The sequence below is a fragment of the Salvelinus sp. IW2-2015 genome, linkage group LG32 (genome assembly GCF_002910315.2).
Source record: "Salvelinus sp. IW2-2015 linkage group LG32, ASM291031v2, whole genome shotgun sequence".
Lineage (NCBI taxonomy): Eukaryota > Metazoa > Chordata > Actinopteri > Salmoniformes > Salmonidae > Salvelinus > Salvelinus sp. IW2-2015.
This window is the reverse complement of record NC_036871.1, coordinates 29,297,605-29,314,145: the sequence shown is the minus strand read 5'-3', so window position 1 is coordinate 29,314,145 and position 16,541 is coordinate 29,297,605. Positions and strand designations below refer to the sequence as shown.

Below are 16,541 nucleotides of genomic sequence, written 5' to 3'. Positions count from 1 at the left end.
AATAGCTAGTTGGTTAAATAGCTAACGTTCGCTGGCTGGCTAGCTTTCTGGTTAAGATAATTGCATTTAGTTAACATTCTTTGATAAATGGTTAGATGGCATTATTAATTTCCAAAACTTTAATGTAGCTGTAAACTAGGTGTTGATAGCAACTGACTGACTCATGTAGTGCTAACATAACGTTAGCAGGCTGGTAGGGCTAACATTAGAATGCTAATTGGTTAGCAACCTTGCATGTTGATTTGTAACAGTAAATGTAGCACTTGTAGTGCTTGTAATTTGGCTGAAAATTAAATTGAAACTAGTAGTCATGAGTGCAAACAATTAGGCTTAATTTTAAGTTATACATTGGAAGTTATTTCTTTTGGAATTTACTTTATAGGGAATAAGCTGGCTTGTCAGTTCCCCGGATTTTTTTTTTTACTATATGACTTGCCATTCTTCGGAATTCTGAACGGTTTTATGTAATAACTTGTAACTTCGCATTGTGATTTTTGATGTGTATACTAATGCAAATCAAGATGTTACATGTGGTTAAGTTTATGCTACCTACCCTTCAGCTTTAGTGTAGCTTAAAACTTCTTCCATTATGAAGTAATTGGTAGCTCAACACTGCTGAAGATACAATAGTTGGCAATTTGAAAGATTGTAAATTGTAAATTCATGAAGGGTCACTTGAATTTGGAAATGTATGTAATAATACAGTAACAATAACAATATGTATGTCTTTTTTTATGTATCATTCAGTCACAAAATGTGTTCACAAGTCTGGCGATAACAATTATATTATGGCAAAGTGGACATATCATGTTAGAGGATATGCACAGTATGGCTAGGATACTAGTGGAAAATAACAGTGTAGGCTAAATTTGCCTGGAACATTTTACATCTCCTCCCATACATTATCTGTTGATAGCAAATACAATAAAATATGCAAAATGTTAGCATAGTTTGCTGTAATAAACTGGCAACACTCAGAAATATGTTGAATGTGGAGATTGTGTGGAAAGGGGTGAGAAAATACTGTATGTCATTTTAGAGACGTGGTTTAATCTAACGCAAGAGAGCGCGGACCAATGAGAACCTTTCACGCGCTTCTCTAATACCTGCCTCTTTCATTCGCCTTCATACTCTCACAATTGGTGTCGAGCAACTGCCGTTCACATCTGGCGCCGCGGTGAATATTAGGGATAACTCTTTAACTTTCTGATTTATTTTGAAAGGAGGCTGCCTTTTTAGATTTAGATGGTTCTGAAAAAGCTGAAATGCATCAGAGTTTGGTTTGTCACAAATAGCGTAAGTGTGATCTTTATAGCCTGGTTTGCGATTTCCTTGGACTGTCTACACCACCATGCGTAAACAGAGCATGGTTACGTTTGTAGATTTGATACATCCACATAGAATGAATATAAGTATGAAGTTACACGTTTTATAGTTCGATACAATGTCTAGAATAGTTGGTCATTCGTATGCATGGTCCATCATCTATTCAGTTTAGAAATGAATGTCTAGTGGGACAGTCTACACGATAAGATGTTTCGTCATAGCACGAATTTTATTAGAAAAAGTTGCTAATTCTATGACTAACATGACGCTGTGCCTTGAGATGCACTTTTCATGTTAACACGACTTCCCGAGAAAAGATTATGTAATTCAATTGTCTATAGTTCTTCACTGTGATAGATGACATGATGAACCATGCGTTTGTGCACTATATGTCAATTATTTTAGGTCATATAATAAGTGACATTTTCATATGATTTTGTCCACTTAACAATTAACATTTGGACGGGGTTCTTGGGAAGGAAATTTGGGATATGGCATAAAGGCGCACAGCTCCATACTGAAGTGTATAAGTTAGTCTGAAGGGCAATTTAAAAGACCTAAAAATACAGCGCTGGTTTCTTCTCCACAAAGAATCATTTGAACTTCCCACCGCAGAACGAGAGCGACAGAAATAGTTCTGACATGTGGATGCAATTTCAGAAGAAGTAAAAATACAKAAAAAAAACAGACATGCAGATAAATAAAGTGAGTGGGCTCAGTTTGAACGTATTACAGATTTAAAAAAGAGGGAGGGAAAGCGAAGAGATTATAGTTATGATTTTACAAGCCACTATCAAGACCATAATGAGAGGACAGATAGAGTGAAAGATGACTTGCACTTTTGAAGACAGTTTAAAGTAAATTAAGTCATTTTAACTGAAGCATCAACTCAACCTTGCTTTCTGAAACGACTATTGGAGGTTCGGCATGGTTGTCTCAGGGATGGGCCCCACTCTAGTGTTCCACAGTGTGGGCTTTCTTTTCTTCAGCTTGGTCCTCAGTCACGTCTGTCTGGTAAGTTATTAATTTCATTATAGAACATGTTCTGCATGTCATTCTTGTATTTTACCACATGTGTAGGCAGCTAACCTTACAGCCTATTCAGTTGTAATAGGTTGAAGCTAGGCTATATATTTTTTAATAATTGTGACCTTCATTGAACATCCCAGCCTATTGAAGCTGGAATTATGTTGACAGATGATCCACGACATGAATAAACTGTCTATAAAAATGTTTCTTCATAATGTAACAAATTAAACAGACACATTCCTTAACATCTCTTCCCATAGCACTTGTAGAGCAAGGATGTTTTGTTAGACATTGTACCTACAAAATTATATTCTGACATATTCCACTGCCCTGCTCAGAGCATACTGTGGATACATATACTTTTAGAAAAAAGGGTTCCAAAAGGGTTCTTCGGCTGTCCCCATTGAAGAACCCTTTTTGGTTCCAGGTAGAACCATTTTTGATTCAAAGTAGAACTATTTTGGGTTTCATGAAGAACCCTCCCGGGAAAGGGTTCTACCTGGAACCAAAAGGGTTCTCCTATGGGGACAGGCAAAAAATTATTTTAGGTTCTAGATACCACCTTTTTTTTCTAAGAGTGTACCCACCCACTCAGTGTATTGCATTCACTCAGGTACATAATGCTATGCAGTGCAATTTCCATGAATGAATGCTATTAAAGCACCTCATAAAATGTAGGCATTTACTTAATTATATGGGAAATTATTTTACTACAGTAGACTATAATGTGTGTCATTTCAATTATGCATGAATCCTACTGAAGCCCCATCACACTGAGAGATAGAGTGCATGTGTTAAATCACTTTGCCAAGCCTAATCGATAGTAATGTTGACATCTTTGTTGAACTATGATGGATACAGTAACTGCATGTACATCATCAGGGGAGAGAGAGAGAGAGAGAGTCTAAATACAAAAGTAGGTTTTTACCATTCTTTGTATCCGGCATGGGTATTATTTTAATGAAAACATGTATTCACATGTCATTTCAGTGTGGTGTTTTCCAAAGGAGAATGCTATTGTACATGCACCGCATGGGGGCAAATGCTCATTACATTTCATGTCTGTGTAATGTCATGCTCATGTAGGTTTTCTCATGTTGATAGGTGATGTTAACTTATTAGTAAAGCCACAAGGTTGATGATGCTATTTTCAAAAGTCAGTATAACAGTAGCTCTACTCTGTAGACTACACTGTGGCTTTGCCGACAGCAGTACAGGCAACTGCAAGTAGCACTGCTGGTCCTGGTTGTTCTGTGTTTTTTGGCTGAGTGTGTTGAGCGTTCAACAGGCAGTTTGCTGGGGCTGTGAGGTACAGGGCCTTTCCCTGGTGATGTGGAGCATCACTGTGTCGCAGCACTGCTGGCATCATTGGTTTAGGTGGCAGGGGAAAACAATTCTAACATAGCTAAATGCATTTATAGCTGATTCAACATTTGGTCGTTAAAGGCTGTGTCTGTACATTTTGTTTACCCTTTCAGTTTTGATGTTTTGTTTGTGTTATTTTTCTCTAAAAAGTTATATTTAAAAGTTGTGTTTTTTATAGTATATGTCCAATGACGATATCCAGGTAACTGCCAAAATGATGGAAAGACTTGAGTAAGTGAGGGGTACACAGTATATTGAAAGCAGGTGCTTCCACACAGGTGTGGTTCTTCAGTTAATTAAGCAATCATGCTTAGGGTCATGTATAAAAATGCTGGGCAGGCCATTATTTTGGCTACCATAGGATGACAATGCCCCCATCCGCAGGGCATGAGTGGTCACTGAATGGTTTGATGAGCATGAAAACGATGTAAACCATATGCCATGGCCGTCTCAGTTACCAGATCTCAACCCAATTGAACTCTTATGGGAGATTCTGGAGCGGCACCTGAGGCAGCGTTTTCCACCAACATGAACAAAATACCAAATTATGGAATTTCTCTTGGAAGAATGGTGTCACATCCCTCCAATAGAGTTCCAGACACTTGTGGAATCTATGCCAAGGTCATTGAAGCTGTTCTGGCTTGTGGTGGCCCAACCCCCTATTAAGACGCTTTATGTTGGGGTTTCCTTTATTTTGGCAGTTACCTGTAGATTTCCCCCAGCTTACGAAGGCTGAGTAATGAAGCACTAACAACATCTATAACTATATTAAGAAAGTCTAAGTCCTATGTCAGTTAGTATGTATCCTTCCATTAAGCTATACTTTGTCATTTGAAATACTTAAAAAAAGAAAATGTACGTTGATATAAACTGATGGTGCTTGCTGTACAGATGATGGATCTTAATTTGCGACCTGTTTCAGGAAGCTAGGCGTATGTCGCACATCACTACTTCACAGGAGAGGCATTTTAATATATTTTTTGTTGTTGTTGATCAAAATGCGTTTTTTGGTAGAAATGCCTTCTGGAACTTGTGAACTTTCATGTGCCTTAATAACGAACTTGTATTCCATCTGTAAATACGAATAAAATTGTTAAATTAGGAGCCTAGTTGGTTTAGCCATGGAAAAAGACAGGAACCTTACCACTAGCCATGATTAGCTGAGGTAATGGATGGGCTGGACATGCCGGGAGATGAGTTTGGATTGGTCTTCTATGTAGCATGCTTCTGTCTATAACGTGAGCTACTCAGTATATGTTGATAGTCCTTTCTAACATGGTGTTTTTTGAAAGATTTAATGTTAGCCATCGAGAACCATAATAGTTTTGCGTATTTTCTCAACAACATTGATGCCCTGATGGGCTACTTTCTGCACACACCACGGTCAGTGTGAACCAGAGTGACTTGACATAACGCTGGCCAAACAAGATGTAGCTACAAACAAAACGGAGTTAAATGGTTCCAGTCTGCTGTGAAGCATTCATCCATGTATACGGGTAAGAGTCTAGCTACATTTTCAGATTTTATACGTTTCTAATTGTGTCAGAAAGTCATATTCATTGCAAGTTAAAGTGTACTGTTAGCTAGCACGTGTATGATCTGTGTCGTAATATTATTCTAATCAGAACTCCATTTGGATTGCTAGTTATAGCCTAATGTAAGCTAGCTAACATTGAACCTAGTTGGTTAGCTTTAGCTACCTGCAGATTCATACTACATTTATGACAATGTTTGTATTGGTAGTAGTATGAGTTGGGATTATGCCGCTTCATTGTTTAGCTAGCTAGCTACATGTCTAAATGGCCTCACATGTGAATCCTTAAAGAGATGGGTGGGGCTAAGGCTTAAGAGGGTGTGAACGATGCTGAATGGGTGTAGACAAAGAATAACTCTCCAGTAGGTGTACCAAAACATACAAGGGCAATTTTCTCAAAAGTGGGGTTACAAGTTTATCAACTTTCAAAGCATACTTATTTTCTCATTGTTCCTCAACTGTTGTGCAAATATATTTAGATGTCTAGCTCTGAGTCTCTACTTTTTTCCAATGTTAAAAACACAATTTCAAATTACATAGGACCGAATCCAGGTGGTAGGTCATATTTGATTAGTATTGTCGTAGCAAAAGAATCCTGCAGCAAGAGGATTTGAGCGTTTAGTCCATAATATTGCTTGATCTGTATTTAGGCTATTAGCGGGACAAAAATAGGCTACAAGAAAAGTGCAATACTGTTAATAAAACCATGTGTTAACATTCTCATCAACAAAAATGTTATCAAATTAAGATCCTACATCGTCATTCTCTGCTTTTTATTAACCTTGACACTCATAGTTTAGTGGCAACTCATAGACATGGCCAACACACTGCTGCCTGCCTGGTAGGATTGTCTGTTATCAGACTGAGTGACTCAGACTCACTGGGTTATTGAATTTATTAAGAGGAAATGCTTCTTTCAGTAACCGCGGTCGGTGTGCATCGCCATCTAATTCCTACCTCATGACTGTGTTTTGGRTGTCTGATGATTTGCAAGTGTCATGTCTTCCTCCCAGAGTGAGAGTTAAACACATAAAGTATCTGTGAAACACAAGGTAGCCATGTGGGATATGTGATTCAGTCAAGATGTTTATCCAAGAAGCAAATGCATTGTAAGCACTAGTGACAGGGAAAAAAACACTGTTACATGTCGGGATATTATCTTTGACAATATATCGTATATTATCATTTTGACAATATCGCAATATTATTTTGGGGCTAGTTGGCTCTACCTCTTTTTAAACAGGGAGCCAATTTGTTTTCAGCACTTTTATTTCCATGACTAATCAAAACTTGTTTTCTCATGAGTCTCTCTTGTCGCTCTGCAGCAGACATATCGTGAGCAATATGTTTGGAACATTGAATCGCAATAAAATCACAGTATCGAATCGTAATACATATAGAATCGTGAGAATCGCAATACAGATTGTATCGGCACCTAAGTGTTTGTGATAATATCGCATCGTGATGGCAATTCCCAGCCCTGGTAAACACGTTTATATAGACTTGTACATAGACATTTGAACTGGTCAATGCTCATCCTATCACACTGCCAGTTGCAATGGAGGAGACATCAGTTAGTGTCTGTTGGAGAACACTTTGAATGTGTCTCAAGTTAACCCTTTTTGCCGTTTCAATATATATATCTACTTATTTTTACAACATGGTGTTTATACCGTGTTTATTTCACAAAATAACACATAAGGCACTCAATTCTTTCCCATGAAGGAAAAAGAACAGCTGTGAGTTAACAATAGGGGTTTGTTCCCCCTGGCTAAGTGTACCACAGGAGGTTGGTGGCACTTTAATTGGGGAGGAACGGTTCGTGCTAACGGCTGGAGCGGAATTAGTGGAATGGTATTAAATACATCACACACAGGGTTTCCATGTGTTTGATGCCATTCCATTCCCTCTGTTCCAGCCATTATTATGAGTTGTCCTCCCCTCAGCAGCCTCCCCTGAAGTGTAAAGTAATTGAATGGTGATAACACTGATAGGATACGAAAGTACCATTATCTACTTACCACCTGTATTTAGTCAAAACAATTAGCACCTGGCTTGTACCTGCTAACACACTGTCCGTTTAGTCAAACCAATTAGCAACTGGCTTGTACATGCTAAGATGCTGTTTGGACCACATTACTGTAAGTATTATTAAGCCCCTAAGCTCTTAAGTAAAGACCCATTTTCTCTGCTTGGAATATTGTTCCAATATGTTAGCTTGTGTGTCTTTCGATTCTACACTGAACAAAAACATAAACGCAACATGTAAAATGTTCGTCCCATGTTTCATGAGCTGAAATAAAAGATTTCAGACATTTTCCATACACACAAAAAGCTTATTTTTCTCTAATTTTGTGCACAAATGTGTTTACATCCCTGTTAGTGAGCATTTCTCTTTTGCCAAGATAATCCATCCACCTGAGAGTTGTGGCATATCAAGAAACTGATTAAACAGCATGATCATTACACAGGTGCCCCTTATGCTGGGGACAATTAAAGGCTACTTTAAAATGTGCAGTTTTGTCACACAACACAATGTCACAGATACATTGACTGATTTCCTAATATGAACTGTAACTCCGTAAAATCTTTGAAATTGTTGCATGATGCGTTGATATTTTTGTTCAGTATAGTCTAATAATCAACAAGGCAACAGTGAATGATGCAGCCCCCCCCCCCCCTTGGGTCATTTGAGATATGACTAACACATTTCAATGAATTACAATAGCTCCCACCTTGGGCCAATCAGTGTCATTTTATAAAAGTTACGGATCTCTATGGCAAGATGCATCATTCACACAAGTTTGCTGTCTGAGATATCGCGTGTGAATAACGGACGGACGGATGGAGATAGATCCACAGTCTCTTCCCCGATTTCATCGTGGGGGACAGCAATATCTGAGATCGATAGAGTGGAATGTTATCGCTAACCATGTTGTTATTATTGTTTTAGAGCCCTAGGCATGTCATATCCCTAGATGCTTTGGGTGAATATTAATACACAAGCTGTGTTAAAAGTTGTTGCCAGCATTTAACCGTTTCGGAATAATTTACACAATACACTTGTGTGCTTGAGTGCTGAAATGGGATTCACTGTGCAGCGGATGTATGATGGACAAACGGTGTTCCACAGTATTATCTGGTACTGGATTGGTTGTTGTCCTTTCAACTGAAGTAGGAAGGTAATGCAGTATCATCAGATGTGCACCAGACAGACATCATTGTCTCATAGCTGTTTCACTCTGTATCATTATGTGTATACTGTAGGTCAGCTTTTAAAGTGCATGTAAAGTGTAGTTTTGGAAATTATTTTAAATGGGTCAGAAGAGTTCTCCCAGACAAAGAAACACAAATGGAGATCTCAAGTGCCTTGAAAATAGCTTCCTCAGAGAGGAGAGAGCTTAATACATGTAATGATCATGCATCACTGATCATCCTTCGACCAGCACCAGTACAGGTACACAGATTGATTCCTACTGGAATTGCTGTAGTAAGACTTCCTGGTTGTTCTCTCTCTATTCTTCTAGAGGTCACAGAGGATGGCGATGTTAGGACAGTACTAGGTAATCATCTATCGCACCATGTTTCTATGGATGCTACTGATAATAGCATCACTGTCTGCACATTCACAACAAGAATAGCCAGGCTTTTCTGTATGCATTTGTATATTGTCATCAGACAGTCACCGTGGACAGTTTAGAACCTGGGTGAGAATTATTCTTGCTTGATTGGCGGTTCCATTTTGTGCATCCATTTCAAAGTAATGATGATTGCGATCAGACTTTTAAATTGATAGCTGGTAACCTTGCTGGCACTTGAGCATTTCTGAGGGAGCCTGTTGGATAACCCTGAATTGACAATGGATGTCACTGAGACAGAGGAGACCATTTTTGGTTCCAGGTAGATCCCTCCGTGGAAAGGTTTCTTCAAAGGGTTCTCTAGAGAGCAAGTGCTTTGTGCTTTTCTTTAGTTCTCTGTCATCATACAGGGTTATTTTTTATCTTTATTTAACTAAGCAAGTCAGTTAACTMCTTATGGCTGCAGGGGCAGTATTGAGTAGCTTGGATGAAAGGTGCACAGAGGTGACCAGAGTAAACGGCCTGCTCCTCAGTCATAGTTGCTAATATTTGCATATTATTATTAGGTTTGGATAGAAAACACTCTGAAGTTTCTAAAACTGTTTGAATTATGTCTGTGAGTATAACAGAACTCATATYGCAGGCAAAAACCTGAGAAGTTCCACTTCCTMTTTSGATTTTTTCTGGGGGTGGCAGATTTTCAACCAAGCTCTCATTGAAATTACAGTGAGATATGGATGAGTTTTCACTTCCTAAGGCTTCCACTAGATGTCAACAGTCAATAGAACTTTGTCTGATGACTCTAATGTGAAGGGGGGCCGAAGGAGACAGGAATTAGTCACCACTGCCACGAGCTGACTATGCTTTCACCATGCGCATTCACATGAGGAGGACCTCCGTTCCACCGCTCATCTGAAGTCAATCTAATTCTCCGGTTGGAACGTTATTCAAGATGTATGTTAACAACATTCTAAAGATTGATTCAGTACATTGTTTGACATGTTTCTACTGACTGTTACGGAACTTTTGGACATTTCGTCACGTTATAGTGGACGCGCTTTGTGACTTTGGAATTGTTTACCAAACGCGCTAACCAAAGTAGCTAATTGGACATAAATAATCGACATTATCGAACAAATCAAGCATTTGTTGTGGACCTGGGATTCCTAGGACTGCATTTTGATGAAGTTCATCAAAGGTAACGAAACATTTATCATGTATTTTCGGGTTTCTTTTGACTCCAAAATGGCGGCTAATTTTATTATATTTCTGAGCGCCGTCTCAGATTATTGCATAGGTWGCTTTTTCCGTAAAGTGTTTTTGAAATCTGACACAGCGGTTGCATTAAGGAGAGGTATATCTATAATTCCATGTGTATAACTTGTATTATCATCTACATTTATGATGAGTATTTCTGTTGAAACGATGTGGCTATGCAAAATCACTTGATGTTTTTGGAACTAGTGAATGTAACGCGCCAATGTAAACTCAGATTTTTTGTTATAAATATGAACTTTATCAAACAAAACATGCATGTATTGTGTAACATGAAGTCCTATGAGTGTCATCTGATGAAGATAATCAAAGGTTAGTGATTAATTTCTCTATTTCTGCTTTTTGTGACTGCTATATTTCGCTGGAAAAATGGCTGTGCTTATTGTGGTTTGGTGGTGACCTAACATAATCGTTTGTAGTGCTTTCGCTGAAAAGCATATTTGAAATCGGACACTTTGGTGGGATTAACAACAAGATTACCTTTAAAATGATATAAGACACATGTATGTTTGAGGATTTTTAATTATGAGATTTCTGTTGTTTGATTTTGGCACCCTGCACTTTCACTGGCTGTTGTCATATCGATCTCGTTAGCGGGATGCAGCCATATGGTTATTAAGAACAAATTCTTATTTACAATGACGACCTAGGAACAGTGGTTCATCGCTGTTCAGGGGTAGAACGACAGATTTTTACCTTGTCAGCTCGGGGATTCGATCTAGCAACCTTTCAGTTACTGGCCTAACGCTTCTAACCACTAGGCTACCTGCCACCCCATTATTATGTTGTGAATTATAGAAAATACATGTTCCTGAATGTAAGATTATATAATAAGTGTACTAGAGAATTCCCTGGCTGGCACACAAATGGTGTTTCAGTCTAAGTTAATGGCAGACAAATTGATTTACTGTTTCCTTTCATTCCCTTGAGAAGTCTCCCTTATACCTGTCAGTTTGACAGGAGGAGCAATACGTGTGTGTGTGTGTGTGTGTGTGTGTGTGTGTGTGTGTGTGTGTGTGGTGTGCGTGTGTGTGTGTGTGTGTGTGTTGTGTGTGTGTGACAAAGTGAAGAGGACAGGAGGTAACGAAGTAGTCTTCAAGTCTGTATCTGTATAGCACTTTGTGCAATTTTACTGATGTAAAAATGGCTTGACAAAATACATTTGATTGATTGATTTAGAGGTTGACCGATTATCGGCAATGCCGATTAATTAGGTCCGATTTCAAGTTTTCATAACAATCGGTAATCTGCATTTTTGGACGCTGATTATGGCCAATTACATTGCAATCCACGAGAAGACTGCGTGGCAGGCTGACCACCAGTTTACTTGAGTGCAGCATCAAAAGGACCTGGTTGCTGCAAGGAGCCAAGGTAAGTTGCTAGCTAGCATTAAACTTATCTCATAAAAAACAATCAATCTTAACATAATCACTAGTTAACTACACATGGTTGATGATATTCCTAGTTTAACTAGCTTGTCCTGTGTTGCATATAGTCAATGCAGAGCCTGTTAATTTATCATCGAATCACAGCCTACTTCAACTTCGCAAAACGGGTGATGATTTAACAAAAGCGCATTCGCGAAAAGCACAATCGTTGCACCAATGTACCTAACCATAAACATCAATGCCTTTCATAAAATTAATACACAAGTATATATTTTTTTAAACTTGCATATTTCGTTAAAAGAAATTAATGTTAGGAGGCAATATAAACTAGGGAAATTGTGCCACTTATCTTGCTTTCAGTGCAAGCAGAGTCAGGGTATATGCCGCAGTTTGGGCCGCCTGGCTCGTTGCGAACTCTGTGAAGACCTTTTCTTCCTAACAAAGACCGTAATTAATTTGCCAGAATTCTACATAATTATGACACAACATTGAAGGTTGTGCATTGTAACAGCAATATTTAGACTTATGGTTGCCACCCGTTCGATAAAATGCGTAACGGTTCCGTATTTCACTGAAAGAATAAACGTTTTGTTTTCGAAATGATAGTTTCCAGATTATACCATATTAATGACCTAAGGCTCGTATTTCTGTGTGTTTATTATATTAAAATGAAGTCTATGATTTGATATTTGATTGAGCGGTTGTAGGTAGCAGCTCGCTCATAAGCATTCATTCAAACAGCACTTTCCTGCGTTTGCCAGCAGCTCTTAGCAATGCTTGCACCACAGCGCTGTTTATGACTTCAAGCCTATCTACTCCCGAGATTAGGCTGGCATCTATAGTGCCTATAAGAACATCCAATAATCAAAGGTATATGAAATACAAATGGTATAGAGAGAAARAGTCCTATAATATCTACAACCTAAAACTTCTTAACTGGGAATATTGAAGACCAGTTTTCATATGTTCTCAATGGAACTTAAACGTTAGCTTTTTTTAGATGGCACATATTGCACTTTTACTTTCTTCTCCAACACTGTGTTTTTGAATTATTTAAACCAAATTGAACATGTTTCATTATTTATTTGAGACTAAATTGATTGTATTTCTGTATTATATTAATGTAACGACTGTCGTCTTCCTCCTCCTCGGACGAGGAGAGGCGAGAAGGATCAGAGYACCAATATGCAGCGTGAAATGTAGACATAATGAATGTATTAAAGTAAAGACGAAAAAAACACGAAAACACTTTAACAAACTACAAAACAACGCAGACCGACCTGAACATAAGAACTTACATATACACGAAGAACGCACGAACAGGTACAGACTACAAACAAACCGAAACAGTCCCATGTGGCGCTACAAACACAGACACAGGAGACAACCACCCACAAACAAACAGAGTGAAACAGCCTACCTATATATGATTCTCAATCAGAGGAAATGAATAACACCTGTCCCTGATTGAGAACCATATAAGGCTAACAAACAATGAACCTAAACATAGAAACACGTAACATAGAATGCCCACCCCAACTCACACCCTGACCAACTAAACACATACAAAAATAAGAGAAAACAGGTCAGGAACGTGACAATTAAGTTAAAATAAAAGTGTACATTGTTCATTCAGTATTGTTGTAATTGTCATTATTACAAATATATATTTAAAAAATCGTACGATTAATCGGTATCGGCTTTTTTTGGTCCTCCATTAATCTGTATCGGTAGAGTGATTGATTGATTTAATGGATGTGACACTAAACACTTAATTCACAACCACACAGCCTAACATATTATGTCTTTAATGGTGCAATAGAAGCAATAAAGGTGTGAACAGAGCTGTGGATGCAAGTACTGACCATCCATTATAGGTTCGGCCCTAATTTATGTGTTCTCTGTCACCTGGAGCTGCATTGAAAATGATTCAGGAACAAAAGGACAATGCCCAACAACTAGTCAGCCCTTCCCCCTCTGAGGTGCCAAAATGTATCACTCTGTTACAGTATCCAGAGGACTGACTGTTGTGACAGAATAATGCTATAGTATCGATGTTTGATATCTATCTGAAACTTGTTCACTGAGGATAACTCTGATGCTATCTTTAAGGATGTATGATCTCTATGGTTACTTGTATCTATACAGGGTGATCTCTCAATTACTCTATTATGCAAAAAGCTTTTATGGTCCTCTCAGGAATTCTGTCTTATGTACACTGGTCTCATTCCCACACAAGCACCTAGATGCTGTAACATCCTGTAAAAAGTTTACAGGTTACACTGTAAACTTGGTATCGTTTGATTGGTCAATTGTGGTTGGTTTTTGGTTAAACGGTTACACCTTCAGATGTTATAAATGGAATGAAATGCCTTTGTTTTCTCTCTTATCCTGTATCCAGTTCATGGAGGAAGGTTGTATGATCAATTCTCATTTCCTAGGCTTCTAGGCCTTTGGCCTAATAGGCATTTCTTTGTTCATGCTTCGTCCTGTAAATTAACCGTAGGATCTATATTAGTGCTGCACCGATATGGCATTTTTGGCCGATACCGATATCCGATATTTTCCTTGCCAAAAAAACCTGATACCGATATTTCAAATTTTAACGGCCTTTTAAGCYTTCTAGTACAGTTAAATAGTTAACACACACACATGGACYCAGRGGTCTAAGYCACTGCATCTCAGTGCAKYAGGCATCACTACAGTCCRTGGTTTGAATCCAGGCTGTATCACATCCGGCCGTGATTGGGAGTCCCATAGGCCAGCGCACAATTGGCCCAGCGTCGTCCAGGGTAGGCAGTCGTTGTAAATAAGAATTTGTTCTTAACTGACTTGCTTAGTTAAATAAAGGTTACACACACACACCACACTGACCAAAAATATATTTTGATGGCATTTACACTACCGTTCAAAAGTTTGGGGTCACTTAGAAATGTCCTTGTTTTTGAAATGTTATGTTAAAATAACATAAAATTGATCAGAAATACAGTGTAGACATTGTTAATGTTGTAAATGACTATTGTAGCTGGAAACAGCAGATTTTTTATGGAATATCTACATAGGCATACAGAGCCCCATTATCAGCAACCATCACTCCTGTGGCACGTCGTGTTTCTTTCAAATAGGTACTTTTATTTTGAAGGCAAACCGCAAATTCCACTATTGTGCCTAATCCTTATTATGGTTAGCTTCACAACACAACACATAACCACAGTCAGGTCGAGCCTCACTAGCCAGATGAAGCTAGCTGACTGCTTATAACGTTAGCTTTTTATTTTCATGAACTGAAGTTCAATTGGCAAGCTACAAGTGGCTACCTAGCCAATACTTTTTATTGTATTACCTTTATTTAACTAGGCAAGTCAGTTAAGAACAAATTCTTATTTTCAATGACGGCCTAGGAACAGTGGCAGAACGACAGCCACTGTCAGCTCGGGGATTTGAACTTGCAACCCTTCGGTTACTATTCCAACGCTCTAACCACTAGGCTACCCTGCCACCCCGGGGCGGTAAACACTGTTAAATAACAATAATGTGAAAACAATATTTTTTGGTGAACAAATGTATAATTTTGTTGTGATAACAAGATTGGTAGAAACTTGAAATGTTTTTGTGAAATCTGTTGCAGCTCAAGTCTACTACAAACCCCCAAATGCAATGGTCCCATGTTGCTCAGTTGGTAGAGCATGGCGATTGCAACAGCAGGGTTGTGGATTTGATTCCCACGGGGGACTTGTAATGAAAATGTATGCTCTCACTACTGCAAGTTGTTCTGGATAAGAGCCTCTGTTAAATGACTAAAACGTAAATGCAATGTTCTCTATTTCGGCTAGCTAGAAAACATAGCTACATACAATAATCCCAAAGTCAATATTAGCATGTGAAGGAACTAGCTAGCTGTAAAATCGCTAAACAAACTGCGCTATCAATTTAAGAGTCTTGCAGTTTTTCTCTGCCACTGGGCTATAAACGGCGTCTCTGCCGAGAGCAGCGTTATGTTGCTTTCCCACAGAGACAGTTTTGAGGACATGTGAACTCCATTTGAATCGGATTGTATGATGATTAGTTTAGCAACCGCATGATGCAAGCATGACAACATGAATGCGATTGGTCGACAGTCAGTTGGGTGGGGCGTTTCTCCATTCATTGCGCAATGAGATTTCTCCTATCTCCTCCTGTAATAGCTCTGTTTCCTACAGACACGGCAAATTGCGACATGGTACTTGAAGGAGGAACAGAGGTTAATAATTTGGGACACTGTTTAAATTGAGCACATCTAAGGGAAGTCTATGCTTTGTAATGACGATAAAAACTGATGGGTGTGTTCCAAACATGTGTGGCCATCCATATTGGCTGATTTGACAATCTGGAATAAACAAAATATTGAACAACAATTTGTGTGGGCTGTAGGCAACATTTACTTTTAAATTGTTCAATAGACAATTAAAGCGTTATGCAATGTGATAGTGTGCAATCCCCTCTCTCCAGTTTCAAGAATTATGTAGTTCCTACACAATTTCCTGATTTTCACAGGCGGACCACTTTGAAGTTAAATCATGGGGATTTTTTTTTTACCCACAGATAGAACATAGGCTTTCACCAAATTGACAGGAGTTTCATGATTTTTATTTTTGTGGGTGGATTATCCCTTTAATGCTTGTAATTTAATCTTCATGCCTTGTATGTGAATCCATTAATTCTTACAAAGTAATTAAATAGACTTGTACTTACGATTCCACTCTCAGACATTTCTTGATTGCCTATTACTGTAACTCAACTACACTGTTTTTGCATATTGCTGATTATATTTATGGAGTCAGATAAACATTTTAATAGGCGAATTGCTTAGTCTTAGTACGAGTCACATGTGAAGTTGTCACGTTCGTCATAAAGATCGGACCAAGGTGCAGCGTGGTATGCGTACATTCTTCTTTTATTAAAGAAAGAACACTGAACAAACAAACCAACAAAACGAACGAAACGTGAAGCTATATGAATAGTGCAGACAGGCAACTAAACATAGAATAAGAACCCACAAACACCAAA

General features: G+C 38.4%; 1 protein-coding gene across 1 annotated transcript in view; it reads left to right on the top strand.

Annotated features, from left to right (window-relative positions):
- The first annotated feature begins 1,154 nt into the window (after positions 1 to 1,154).
- LOC111956332 (parathyroid hormone/parathyroid hormone-related peptide receptor) overlaps positions 1,155 to 16,541 on the top strand; it is a 73,111-nt gene continuing 57,724 nt past the window's right edge. Inside the window, exon 1 of the mRNA XM_023976787.2 lies at positions 1,155 to 2,340. Within this exon, the coding sequence (XP_023832555.1) occupies positions 2,254 to 2,340 (87 nt within the window). The 5' untranslated portion in view covers positions 1,155 to 2,253. The remainder of the gene's footprint in view (positions 2,341 to 16,541) is intronic.